This window comes from Nicotiana attenuata, unplaced genomic scaffold (assembly GCF_001879085.1).
Source record: "Nicotiana attenuata strain UT unplaced genomic scaffold, NIATTr2, whole genome shotgun sequence".
Classification (NCBI taxonomy): domain Eukaryota; kingdom Viridiplantae; phylum Streptophyta; class Magnoliopsida; order Solanales; family Solanaceae; genus Nicotiana; species Nicotiana attenuata.
The window spans coordinates 27,501-41,909 of record NW_017676004.1 but is presented as its reverse complement, the minus strand read 5'-3'; the positions used below and the strand labels follow the sequence as shown (position 1 = coordinate 41,909).

The 14,409-nt window shown below is 38.6% G+C and overlaps 2 protein-coding genes across 2 annotated transcripts in view; both read right to left on the bottom strand.

Annotated features, from left to right (window-relative positions):
- Nucleotides 1–12,443: 12,443 nt before the first annotated feature.
- Nucleotides 12,444–13,217, bottom strand: LOC109220666. Its single transcript, XM_019385125.1, has 2 exons — nucleotides 12,826–13,217; nucleotides 12,444–12,714 (listed from the first exon to the last, which is right to left on the bottom strand). Exons 1-2 carry the CDS (start codon nucleotides 13,215–13,217, stop codon nucleotides 12,444–12,446), a joined length of 663 nt encoding a protein of 220 aa, XP_019240670.1.
- A 115-nt stretch (nucleotides 13,218–13,332) lies between these two features.
- LOC109220665 overlaps nucleotides 13,333–14,409 on the bottom strand; it is a 1,611-nt gene continuing 534 nt past the window's right edge. The window contains exons 1-2 of the mRNA XM_019385123.1: nucleotides 13,888–14,409; nucleotides 13,333–13,785 (exon numbers count right to left, since the gene is read on the bottom strand). The exon at nucleotides 13,888–14,409 is cut by the window's right edge and continues 534 nt beyond it. Coding sequence (XP_019240668.1) covers nucleotides 13,333–13,785; nucleotides 13,888–14,409 — 975 coding nt within the window. The remainder of the gene's footprint in view (nucleotides 13,786–13,887) is intronic.

Sequence of the window (14,409 nt, the reverse complement as noted above, 5' to 3'; positions counted from 1 at the left end):
GGGAGCGTGTTCGGAATGTATTTTGGAAGTCCGTAGCTCATTTAGACTTGAAATGCCGAAGTTTGAATTTTTGAAGTTTCCGGTCCGATAGTGAGTTTTTGATCCGAGGGTCGGATTGGAATTCCCGAAGTTACAGTAGCTCCGTCAGGTCATTTGGGATGTGTGTGCAAAATTTCAGGTCATTTGGACGTGTTTTGGTTAGGTTTTTGATCAAAATCGTATTTGGAAGGAATTTGAAGTTCTTAGGCTTGAATCTTTGATTAATTCGGGTTTCCGGCATTGTTTTAGGTGTTTTCAAGATTGGTACAAGTTTGAATAAGGTATTAGGTGGTATTGGTGCTTTTGGTTGAGGTCCCGGGGGCCTCGGGATGATTCCGGGTGGTTAACGGAGGAAAATTTCTAAGTTTGCAGCAGCTGGTATTTTGTTCCTTCTGGTATTTTCGCTTCTGCGGCTTGGGAACCGCAGAAGCGGAGCCGCAGAAGCGGCTCGCTCATCGCAGAAGCGAGTTTGGTCCCCCCCCCCTCAGGAACCGCAGAAGCGGTTATTTATCCGCAGAAGCGGAGGTCTGACCTTTTAAAAGAAGCCGCAGAAGCGGCCAGTGTTTCGCATAGGCGGGACCGCAGAAGCGGTCCCTAGACCGCAGAAGCGGCATTCACTGTACAGATATAGAAATTCGAGGGTTTTAAGTTTCATAAGTTGGAGAAATCAATTGAGAGCTCGGTTTTAGGCGATTTTGAGTGGGTTTCGAAGAGAAGATCACTGGGTAACGTTTCTTTGGTCCCTTTTTGTTATATTTCATCATTATATAGTTAAATACATCATTGGAATTCGAATTTAGGATCAAAAAATTGGATAATTTGGGGTAAAACTTCATTGCCTAAACTATTGAGTTTTGAGTGGGCATTTGACCTCCGATTTGGGAGATTTTTATATGGTTAGACTCGTGAGAGTACGAGGGTTCTAAAAATGTGAAAATTATTCGATTCCGAGACTTTGGCCTGAAGGGCATTTTGGTCATTTCACCTAATTTTACGCCGTAGCTTTGAATTTATTAGCAAAATCAGGTGTTTGCGATGTTATTTACAATGTGTAATTGAATTGAATAGATTTGAGCCATTTGGAGTCGGATACTCGTGGCAAGAGCATGGTTTCTAGTTGATATTGAGCCGGTTCGAGGTAAGTGGCTTGTCTAACCTTGTGTGGGGGACTTTTCCCCTTAGGACATGATCTTTGAATATTTGAATGCCTCATACGTGAGGTGATGAGCGCGTACTTGAGCTAATTGTTGTAAACCCGTTTCTACTTGAAGTATTTAAATTGAGATTTCATGTTTACTTGTTCATTTTAAACTGTAAGTTTATACCTGTGCTAGCTTAGAGACTCATGTTTATCTGGCTTACTGGCTAATTGTTTAGCTGTGCTATTTGTACTCTGTGGAGCATGTTAGGCTAGAATTTACTATTTCTTGTCCTGATCTTTTAGCATTATTCTGAGATTATGAGTTGCTTGTTGTTGTGTGTTTAATTTGGGACTACGGGACGACTTCCCGGGAGATCCCCCTGTACTTGAGATATTCTGGATTGAGGGTGCGGGATACAAAGAGATCCCTGGCACATGTGTTTCTATATATATACTGGGATACCAAGAGATCCCTGGCTTACTTACTGAGGATACCAAGAGATCCTCGGGATACCAAGAGATCCCTAGTGTATATGATGAGGATACCAAGAGATCCTCGGGATACCAAGAGATCCCTAGTGTATATGATGAGGATACCAAGAGATCCCTAGTGTAAATGATGAGGATACCAAGAGATCCCTAGTGTATATGATGAGGATACCAAGAGATCCTCGGGATACCAAGAGATCCCCGGCTATTATTTCTTGTTGAGGGCAGTTTTCCTTGTATTGTTACCTTGCTTTCTATTACTGTTCTTCCTTATTTACCTGGTTTAGAATTCCCGTTGTAGACTTTATTTAAACTGTTTCTGTTATCTCATTATTTATTATGTTATCTCAGTAGGGCCCTGACCTTCCTCGTCACTACCCAACCGAGGTTAGGCTTGGCACTTACTGAGTACCGCTGTGGTGTACTCATGCCCTTCCTGCGCATGTTTTTCATGTGCAGATCCAGGTACTTCCTCCCAGGTGTATCATCCTCGTGGTGGAGAGCCGGTCATTTTTGGAATTGACGCACCGATCCCCCCTTAACTGCTTCCCTTAAGTTCATTTCTGCTATTTTGGTTTGCCGGGATGTTCGGTGTTAGGATTCGGAGTGTTTTGGGACACTTAGTCCCTAAATGAGAGCTTAAGTGTTGAAAAATGGTCCAAAGTCGGAACAGTGTAAAGACGACCTCGGAATGGAAATCCGATGGTTCCGTTAGCTCCGTTAGGTGATTTCGGGGTTGGGAGCGTGTTCGGAATGTATTTTGGAAGTCCGTAGCTCATTTAGACTTGAAATGCCGAAGTTTGAATTTTTGAAGTTTCCGGTCCGATAGTGAGTTTTTGATCCGAGGGTCGGATTGGAATTCTGGAAGTTGCAGTAGCTCCGTCATGTCATTTGGGATGTGTGTGCAAAATTTCAGGTCATTTGGACGTGTTTTGGTTAAGTTATTGATCGAAATCGTATTTGGAAGAAATTTGAAGTTCTTAGGCTTGAATCTTTGATTAATTCGGGTTTCCGGCGTTGTTTTAGGTGTTTTCAAGATTGGTACAAGTTTGAATAAGGTATTAGGTGGTATTGGTGCTTTTGGTTGAGGTCCCGAGGGCCTCGGGATGATTCCGGGTGGTTAACGGAGGAAAATTGCTAAGTTTGCAGCAGCTGGTATTTTGTTCCTTCTGGTATTTTCGCTTCTGCGGCTTGGGAACCGCAGAAGTGGCTCGCTCATCGCAGAAGCGAGTTTGGTCCCCCCTCAGGAATCGCAGAAGCGGTTGAATTTTTCACCTAAGCGGTACCGCAGAAGCGGTTATTTATCCGCAAAAGCGGAGGTCTGGCCTTTTAAAAGAAGTTGCAGAAGCGGCCAGTGTTTCGCATAGGCGGGATCGCAGAAGCGGTCCCTAGACCGCAGAAGCGGCATTCACTGTACAAATATAGAAATTCGAGGGTTTTAATTTCATAAGTTGGAGAAATCAATTGAGAGCTCGGTTTTAGGCGATTTTGAGTGGGTTTCGAAGAGAAGATCACTGGGTAACGTTTCTTTGGTCCCTTTTTGTTATATTTCATCACTATATAGTTAAATACATCATTGGAATTCGAATTTAGGATCAAAAAATTGGATAATTTGGGGTAAAACTTCATTGCCTAAACTATTGAGTTTTGAGTGGGCATTTGACCTCTAATTTGGGAGATTTTTATATGGTTAGACTCGTGAGAGTACGAGGGTTCTAAAAATGTAAAAATTATTCGATTTCGAGACGTTGGCCTGAAGGGCATTTTGGTCATTTCACCTAATTTTACGCCGTAGCTTTGAATTTATTAGCAAAACCAGGTGTTTGCGATGTTATTTACAATGTGTAATTGAATTGAATAGATTTGAGCTATTTGGAGTCGGATACTCGTGGCAAGAGCGTGGTTTCTAGTTGATATTGAGCCGGTTCGAGTTAAGTGGCTTGTCTAACCTTGTGTGGGGGACTTTTCCCCTTAGGACATGATCTTTGAATATTTGAATTCCTCGTACGTGAGGTGATGAGCGCGTACTTGAGCTAATTATTGTAAACCCGTTTCTACTTGAAGTATTTAAATTGAGATTTCATGTTTTCTTGTTCATTTTAAACTGTAAGTTTATACCTGTGCTAGCTTAGAGACTCATGTTTATCTGGCTAATTGTTTAGCTGTGCTATTTGTACTCTGTGGAGCATGTTAGGCTAGAATTTATTATTTCTTGTCCTGATCTTTTAGCATTATTCTGAGATTATGAGTTGTTTGTTGTTGTGTGTTTAATTTGGGTCTACGGGACGGCTTCCCGGAAGATCCCCTTGTTCTTGAGATATTCTGGAATGGGGGTGCGGGATACCAAGAGATCCCTGGCACGTGTTTCTATATATATACTGAGATACCAAGAGATCCCCGGCTTACTTATTGAGGATACCAAGAGATCCTCGGGATACTAAGAGATCCCTAGTGTATATGATGAGGATACCAAGAGATCCTCGGGATACCAAGAGATCCCTAGTGTATATGATGAGGATACCAAGAGATCCCTAGTGTATATGATGAGGATACCAAGAGATCCTCGGGATACCAAGAGATCCCTAGTGAATATGATGAGGATACCAAGAGATCCTTGGGATACCAAGAGATCCCTAGTGTATATGATGAGGATACCAAGAGATCCTCGGGATACCAAGAGATCCCCGGCTATTATTCCTTGTTGAGGGCAGTTTTCCTTGTATTGTTACCTTGCTTTCTATTACTGTTCTTCCTTATTTACCTGGTTTAGAATTCCAGTTGTAGACTTTATTTAAACTGTTTCTGTTATCTCATTATTTATTATGTTATCTCAGTAGGGCCCTGACCTTCCTCGTCACTACCCAACCGAGGTTAGGCTTGGCACTTACTGATTACCGCTGTGGTGTACTCATGCCCTTCCTGCGCATGTTTTTCATGTGCAGATCCAGGTACTTCCTCCAGGTCTATCATCCTCGTGGTGGAGAGTTCTAGCTGAGACTTGAGGTGTATCTGCTACGTCCGCAGACCCGAAGTCACTACTCTATTCCGGCTTTAGCAGATAGTTCCTTTCTTTCCTTTCATGTTGTTAGACATTCTGGTGTAGAGCAGATCACTACATTCTATTAGCCTGTGTTTCCCGTGAGTTTCCGGGTTTTGGGATTTAGTTGTAGACTTCCGCATATTTTTGAGTTGTTTAGGCCGAGTGGCCTTATATACAGTTGTTATTTTCGTATGTTCAGTTTTAATTAATTATTCTGCAAATGTTAATTTGTTATTCCGCACTGTTAGGCTTACCTAGTTATAGGAACTAGGTGCCATCACGACATGTTCATGGAGGGTGAACTGGGGTCGTGACAAATGTGTTCATCAGGAAATTCTTCTTTTATCTCGCTAAACTCAAGGGGAGGGTCTTCTAGTCTAGACAAATGGTCAGCTACCTGATTCTCTGTTCCTTTTTTATCTTTTATCTCAAGGTCAAATTCTTGCAGAAGTAAAATCCATCTTAACAATCTAGGTCGAGCATCTTTTTTTGCTAAGAGGTATTTTAAAGCTGCATGGTCAGTAAAAACAGTCACCTTTGTTCCTATCAAATAAGAACGAAATTTATCAAATGCAAATACTACCGCCAGTAACTCTTTTTCTGTTGTGGCATAATTCAATTGAGCCTCATTTAGTGTTCTACTGGCATAGTAAATGGGACAAAAAATCTTATCCTTCCTTTGGCCTAAAACAGCACCCACTGCCGTATTACTAGCATCACACATAACCTCAAAAGGTTGACTCCAATCAGGGGACACAACCACAGGGGCAGTCTATAATTTCTCCTTAAGGGTGTCAAAAGCTATCATACAGTCACCTGAAAAATCAAACTTAACATCTTTCATCAAGAGGTTAGTCAGAGGTTTTGAAATCTTTGAAAAATCCTTTATGAACCGTCTGTAAAAACCTGCATGACCTAGAAAGCTTCTAATGCCTTTAACAGTTGTGGGAGGGGGTAATCCTGCTATAAGATTAATTTTAGCCTTATCAACTTCTATCCCATTAGCAGTGATTTTATGTCCTAAAACAATTCCCTCTGTAACCATAAAATGACATTTTTCCCAATTCAGAATCAAGTTTGTCTCTTCACATCTCTTAAGAACTAAAGTCAAGTGGTAAAGACAATCTTCAAATGTTTTTCCAAAGAGTGTAAAATCATCCATAAAAATTTCAAGAAACTTTTCAGTCATGTCAGAAAAAATTGCTGACATGCAACGCTGAAATGTAGCAGGGGCGTTGCACAGACCAAACGGCATTCTTCTGTATGCATATGTTCCATGAGGACATGTGAAAGTTGTCTTATCCTGATCTTCAGGTGCAATTGGTATTTGGTTATACCCTGAATAGCCATCGAGAAAACAGTAAAAACCATATCCTGCAATTCTTTCTAACATTTGATCAATAAGTGGTAAAGGAAAATGATCTTTTCTGGTAGCATCATTGAGACGTCTATAATCAATGCAGACTCTCCATCCTGTAACAGTCCTCGTAGGTATGAGTTCATTATTTTCATTCTTTATAACTGTCATACCTCCTTTCTTTGGTACTACCTGAACTGGACTTACCCAAGGGCTATCTGAAATTGGGTAAATAATACCTGCCGCTAGAAGCTTGACAATCTCCTTTTTCACCACTTCTTGCATTGCAGGATTCAATCTCCTTTGGGGTTGGATTATTGGCTTGTAGCTATCTTCCATGAGGATTCTATGCGTACAAATTGCTGGACTAATCCCTTTGATATCCTCTACAGTCCACCCTAAGGCTCCTTTGTGTGCTTTTAAGACTTGAACTGGTCTTTCTTCTTGTTATGCAGTCAAGGAAGATGAAATAATTACTGGAAATAATTCTTGCTCAAGATAAACATATTTTAAATTAGAAGGAAGAACTTTGAGTTCAATTTTTGGTTGAACTTCTTCTGATTGCATCTCCTTATCCTCAGAATCTTTTTCCAGTATTTCAGCTTCTCTCCTAATTGTGGGATCATCATCTTGTGCGGTGCCTGATTTGGTCAAACATCTTTCCATTGAGTCTGAAATTAATTGATCATCTTTGAATTCATCTGCAAGATCACTAATCATGTCAATAGAAAAGCATGAAGATGATGTCTCATCTCCTGAAAATCTTAGTATCTTTTGCATATAAAAAATGACTCTTTCTTCATCAACTCTCAAGATTAGTTGCCCTTGATGAACATCTATGATTGCTCTTCCTGTAGCAAGAAATGGTCTACCCAAAATTATCGGTTCATCAGGACATTCTTTCATTTCAAGCACTATAAAATCTACAGGGAACACAAACTTATCTACTCTTACAAGCACATTTTCAATTATTCCCTTAGGTTTTTTGGTACTTTGATCTGCAAACTGAAGAGAAACACCTATATCTTTCATTTCACCAAGATCCAATTTTCTAAAGATAGAAAATGACATCAAATTTATTGAAGCTCCAGAATCGCAAAGTGCTTTTTCAAAATATACACCTCCCAAAGTGCATGGAATGGTAAAACTACCAGGATCACCAAGTTTTTGTGGTAGCTTATTTTGAAGTATAGCACTGCATTTTTCAGTAAGCATTACCACAGAAACTTCTTCCAATTTCCTTTTACTTGACAAAATTTCTTTTAAAAATTTAGCATATGAAGGCATTTGCAACAAAGCATCAGTAAAAGGAATATTAATATGAATCTGTTTTAAGATTTCCAAAAACTTTGCAAATTGACCATCAAGCTTTTCTCGTTTCATTTTTTGTGGAAAAGGAATTGTCACAGGTGGGGCAACCATTTTTTCAGAAATTTTTTCTTCCTTATTCTTTATTTCTTTCTCCTTTGATGGTTCAGATGGTTTTTCAAAATTCTTACCCTTGTCTACCTGTTGTTCTGTCTGGTTCTTTTCTTGTCTGCCTGCATAAGGTTCATCTAGTTCCTTACCTGACCGTAAAGTGATGGCCTTAAGGTGCTCCCTTGGATTTTTCTCTGTATTGCTTGGTAAGGGACCCTGAATCTTTTCTGACACAAGAACTGCCAATTGGCTTAATTGAATTTCCAGATTTTTGAGGGATGAATTTTGGCTTTCCATCTTTTCATCAGTGACCTTAATATACTTGTACAAAAGGTCATCAAGACTTGGATGAGCTTGTTGGGGCCTCTGCTGGTATGACCCTGCTTGTTGATATGGTCCCGCTTGCTGATAAGGTCTGTAACTCGGTTGCCCACGATTTTTGACTCTGGTATCCCGGCGGACCTTGTACCTGTTGTTTCTGAAAGCTTTGAGAGTTTTCTGCACCATTTGGGTTACTCAACTGAAATCCTGGATGCTTTTGTGCCATTGGACTCCCAAAAGGATATGGCTTGTAACCGATGACATTAACCTGTTCATCTGTTTGATTGGTTGCTTGACATTCATGGTTCTGGTGGTTTCCTCCGCACATGTCACAAGCCTCAAATTGATTTGACTGTTGTGTACTCACCTGAAAAGATTCAAACTTTTGTGCCAAAGAAACAATCTGCTGCGTTAGTGTATTTAAAGCATCACCTGATTTACCGTAGCAGCCTTTTTAATGATTACACGCTCAGATGGCCATTGGATAGCGTTCTCAGAAATTTCATTCAACAATTGCAATGCTTCCTCTGTGGTTTTTCCCATTACAGAACCTCCTGCAGCTGCATCTATCACATTTCTAGCAGAGGGTTTTAGCCCATGATAAAAAATGTATAATTGCATATGTTCAGGAATGTCATGGTGTGGGCATTTTCTTATCATTGCTTTTAATCTTTCCCAAGCTTGATAAACTGACTCAGTGTCAGTCTGCAAGAAATTAGATATGTCTTGTCTTAACTTTGTTGTTTTAGCAGGGGAAAAATATTTATTTAAAAACTTCTGAGTCATCTGGTCCCATGTCGTAATGGACCCTTGAGGCAAACTTCGCAACCAAGTCTTGGCATCTCCTTTTAAAGAAAAAGGAAATAGCCTTAACTTGATAGCTTCAGGAGGTACTCCATTATACTTAGCAGTTTCTACCAGTTCTAGAAAATCAATTAAATGACTATGTGGGTCTTCACTTGTATCACCAGTGAAGATACAGGATTGTTGAATTGTCTGAATCAGGCCGGTCCTGATTTCAAAGTTGTTGGCTGCCACTGGGGGCTTCCTGACACTAGATTCACAGTTGAAGCGATCAGGTCTAGCATAATCCCTAAGGATTCTGTTTGCTGGCCTTGGCGCCACTTCATCAAATTGCTCCTCTACATGGACTGGAGGTGGGATTCCAAGTGGGTTAATGTCCTCTGCTTCCTGGTTTTCCATTTCTTCACAAGTTGCTCCTTGAGAAGATGATGTTTTTTCCTTCCTGCGCAATCGAAGATATCTTTCAATTTCAGGATCGTAATTAGCCAATTCCTTTATAGAAGAGCGGGTCATAAACTACTTAAAATTTTAAAAGTAAAAAAAAATTAACATTACTTTCTAGTATAGTACTAGTAATTAATACTAAACTAAAGTAAATTTCAAATATAAATAGTTAGTGAAGAAAAATAAATACCACAATATTGTAGATAATAATACTAGTAATTAATCTAGTAAAATAAAATAAAAATATAAAACAATAAAACTAACAAGTAAGCATTAGTAGTAATACTAACAGTGAATTGAAATAGTATAGTATTATTAATTATAAACAAAAGTTGTACTAGTGAATGATAGTGATCAATAAGAATAACACTGTAGAAGTACTACTACTAATAATAATAAGAATAATAATAATATTATTACACAAAAATATACAATGATAAGAAAATAATAATATGTAACAACAAGCTATATTGAAAAATAAAAAAGAAGTAAAAAAAAAATGATATAACAGGTNAGGCTCCATTGCTTCACCCTCAATGTCTACGGGTAAGAAAATTATAGTTCTGAGTTTAATGTCGTCAGCTCGACTTATTAACATCGGAATGTATTAGGCTATCAAGGTTACCGATGGTTGTTGCTCAAAATGGCCTCCAAAATACAACTTTAGCCTGTGACCATTTACCTTAAATTTGTCTCCTCCATTGATCTGTTGAATTTCAATTGCCCCATATGGAGTAACATCTGTAACATTATAAGGACCTGTCCACCTGGATTTTAATTTCCCTGGAAATAACCTCAGCCTGCTATTATAAAGAAGTACTTGATTTCCAATTTTGAAACTTTTTTGTCGGATCAAATTGTCATGCCATATTTTTGTTTTTTCTTTGAATATTCTGGCATTTTCATAAGCTTCCAACCTCAGTTCTTCCAATTCATTAACCTGAAACAATCTCTTTTTACCAGCAGAGGTTAATTCAAAGTTTAATGCTTTCAGTGCCCAAAAAGCTTTGTGTTCTAGTTCAACTGGCAAATGGCAAGACTTTCCAAAGACTAATTTATATGGGGATGTTCCAATTGGCGTTTTGAACGCCGTTCGGTATGCCCATAGTGCATCATCTAATTTTAAAGACCGGTCTTTTCTTGAAATTCCAACCGTCTTTTCAAGAATTCTTTTTAACTCGTGGTTGGAAACTTCAACTTGCCCCTGTGTTTGAGCATGATATGGTGTTCCAGTTTTGTGAGTCACACCATATTTTGATAGCAAAGCAGAAAATTGCCTATTCATGAAATGAGTCCCTTGATCACTAATGATGACTCGAGGTGTGCCAAATCTAGTAAAAATATTTTTTCTAAGAAAATTACACACTGTATGAGCATCATTCTTCCTTGTGAGGATGGCCTCAACCCATCTTGATACATAATCCACAGCCACAAGGATATATTCAAATGATGAGAAGAAGGAAAAGGACCCATGAAATCTATTCCCCAAACATCAAATATTTCACATACCTGTATTGACTGTAATGGCATATCATCTCTCTTAGTGATATTACCTGTTTTCTGACACCTGTCACATTGTGCAACATATGCTCGGGCATCCTTGAAGAGTGTTGGCCAGAAAAATCCGGCCTCCAATACTTTAAATGCCGTACGGTTTGCAGCATAATGACCTCCAATTGCTCTATCATGGCAGTGATACAAAATTTTGGTCATCTCTTCTTCAGGTACACACCTCCTGATGATATTATCTGCACAAATTTTGAACAAGTAAGGTTCATTCCACAAGTAATACTTAGCATCAAAAATAAGCTTTTTTCTCTGCTGGTAAGAGAGATCTTGGGGTGTCCATCTTCCAACCAAGTAGTTAGCAATATCTGCGAACCAGGGTTGTTGAGTTACAATAGAATTGACTGAAAAAATATATTCATCAGGAAACTCTTCTTTTATCTCGGTGAACTCAACGGGAGGGTCTTCTAATCTAGACAAATGGTCAGCTACCTGATTCTCTATTCCTTTTTTATCTTTTATCTCAAGGTCAAATTCTTGCAGAAATAAAATCCATCTTAACAATCTAGGTCGAGCATCTTTTTTTGCTAAGAGATATTTTAAAGCTGCATGGTCAGTAAAAACAGTCACCTTTGTTCCTATCAAATAAGAACGAAATTTATCAAATGCAAATACTACCGCCAGTAACTCTTTTTCTGTTGTGGCATAATTCAATTGAGCCTCATTTAGTGTTCTACTGGCATAGTAAATGGGACGAAAAATCTTATCCTTCCTTTGGCCTAAAACAGCACCCACTGCCGTATCACTAGCATCACACATAACCTCAAAAGGTTGACTCCAATCAGGGGACACAACTACAGGGGCAGTTGATAATTTCTCCTTAAGGGTGTCAAAAGCTATCATACAATCACCTGAAAAATCAAACTTAACATCTTTCATCAAGAGGTTAGTCAGAGGTTTTGAAATCTTTGAAAAATCCTTTATGAACCGTCTGTAAAAACCTGCATGACCTAGAAAGCTTCTAATGCCTTTAACAGTTGTGGGAGGGGTTAATCCCGCTATAAGATTAATTTTAGCCTTATCAACTTCTATCCCATTAGCAGTGATTTTATGTCCTAAAACAATTCCCTCTGTAACCATAAAATGACATTTTTCCCAATTCAGAATCAAGTTTGTCTCTTCACATCTCTTAAGAACTAAAGTCAAGTGGTAAAGACAATCTTCAAATGTTTTGCCAAAGAGTGTGAAATCATCCATAAAAATTTCAAGAAATTTTTCAGTCATGTCAGAAAAAATTACTGACATGCAACGCTGAAATGTAGCAGGGGCATTGCACCGACCAAATGGCATTCTTCTGTATGCATATGTTCCATGAGAACATGTGAAAGTTGTCTTATCCTGATCTTCAGGTGCAATTGGTATTTGGTTATACCCTGAATAGCCATCGAGAAAACAGTAAAAACCATATCCTGCAATTCTTTGTAACATTTGATCAATAAATGGTAAAGGAAAATGATCTTTTCTGGTAGCATCATTGAGACGTCTATAATCAATACAGACTCTCCATCCTGTAACAGTCCTCGTAGGTATGAGTTCATTATTTTCATTCTTTATAACTGTCATACCTCCTTTCTTTGATACTACCTGAACTGGACTTACCCAAGGGCTATCTGAAATTGGGTAAATAATACCTGCTGCTAGAAGCTTGACAATCTCCTTTTTCACCACTTCCTGCATTGCATGATTCAATCTCCTTTGGGGTTGGATTATTGGCTTGTAGCTATCTTCCATGAGGATTCTATGCGTACAAATTGCTGGACTAGTCCCTTTGATATCCTCTACAGTCCACCCTAAGGCTCCTTTGTGTGCTTTTAAGACTTGAATTAGTCTTTCTTCTTCAAGGAAGATGAAATAATTACTAGAAATAATTCTTGCTCAAGATAAACATATTTTAAATTAGAAGGAAGAACTTTGAGTTCAATTTTTGGTTGAACTTCTTCTGATTGCATCTCGTTATCCTCAGAATCTTTTTCCAGTATTTGAGCTTCTCTCCTAATTGTGGGATCATCATCTTGTGCGGTGCCTGATTTGGTCAAACATCTTTCCATTGAGTCTGAAATTAATTGATCATCTTTGAATTCATCTGCAAGATCACTAATCATGTCAATAGAAAAGCATGAAGATGATGTCTCATCTCCTGAAAATCTTAGTATCTTTTGCATATCAAAAATGACTCTTTCTTCATCAACTCTCAAGATTAGTTACCCTTGATGAACATCTATGATTGCTCTTCCTGTAGCAAGAAATGGTCTACCCAAAATTATCGGTTCATCAGGACATTCTTTCATTTCAAGCACTATAAAATCTACAGGGAACACAAACTTATCTACTCTTACAAGCACATTTTCAATTATTCCCTTAGGTTTTTTGGTACTTTGATCTGCAAACTGAAGAGAAACACCTATATCTTTCATTTCACCAAGATCCAATTTTCTAAAGATAGAAAATGGCATCAAATTTATTGAAGCTCCAGAATCGCAAAGTGCCTTTTCAAAATATACACCTCCCAAAGTGCATGGAATGGTAAAACTACCAGGATTACCAAGTTTTTGTGGTAGCTTATTTTGAAGTATAGCACTGCATTTTTCAGTAAGCATTACCACAGAAACTTCTTCCAATTTTCTTTTACTTGACAAAATTTCTTTAAAAATTTAGCATATGAAGGCATTTGCAACAAAGCATCAGTAAAAGGAATATTAATATGAATCTGTTTTAAGATTTCCAAAAACTTTGCAAATTGACATCAAGCTTTTCTCGTTTTATTTTTTGTGGAAAAGGAATTGTCAAAGGTGGGGCAACCATTTTTTCAGAAATTTTTTCTTCCTTATTCTTTATTTCTTTCTCCTTTGATGGTTCAGATGGTTTTTCAAAATTCTTACCCTTGTCTACCTGTTGTTCTGTCTGGTTCTTTTCTTGTTTGCCTGCATAAGGTTCATCTAGTTCTTTACCTGACCGTAAAGTGATGGCCTTAAGGTGCTCCCTTGGATTTTTCTCTGTATTGCTTGGTAAGGGACCCTGAATCTTTTCTGACACAAGAGCTGCCAATTGGCTTAATTGAATTTCCAGATTTTTGAGGGATGTATTTTGGCTTTCCATCTTTTCATCAGTGACCTTGATATACTTGTACAAAAGGTCATCAAGGCTTGGATGAGCTTGTTGGGGCCTCTGCTAGTATGACCCTGTTTGTTGATATGGTCCCGCTTGCTGATAAGGTCTGTAACTCGGTTGCCCACGATTTTGGCTCTGGTATCCCGACGGACCCTGTACCTGTTGTTTCTGGAAGCTTTGAGAGTTTTCTGCACCATTTGGGTTACTCCACTGAAATCCTAGATGCTTCTGTGCCATTGGACTCCCAAAAGGATATGGCTTGTAACCGATGACATTAACCTGTTCATCCGTTTGATTGGTTGCTTGACATTCATGGTTCTGGTGGTTTCCTCCGCACATGTCACAAGCCTCAAATTGATTTGACTGTTGTGTACTCACCTGAAAAGATTCAAACTTTTGTGCCAAAGAAACAATCTGCTGCGTTAGTGTATTTGAAGCATCAACCTGATTTAGCGTAGCAGCCTTTTTAATGATTACATGCTCAGATGGCCATTGGATAGCGTTCTCAGAAATTTCATTCAACAGTTGCAATGCTTCCTCTGTGGTTTTTCCCATTACAGAACCTCCTGCAGCTGCATCTATCACATTTCTAGCAGAGGGTTTTAGCCCATGATAAAAAATGTATAATTGCATATGTTCAGGAATGTCATGGTGTGGGTATTTTCTTAACATTGCTTTTAA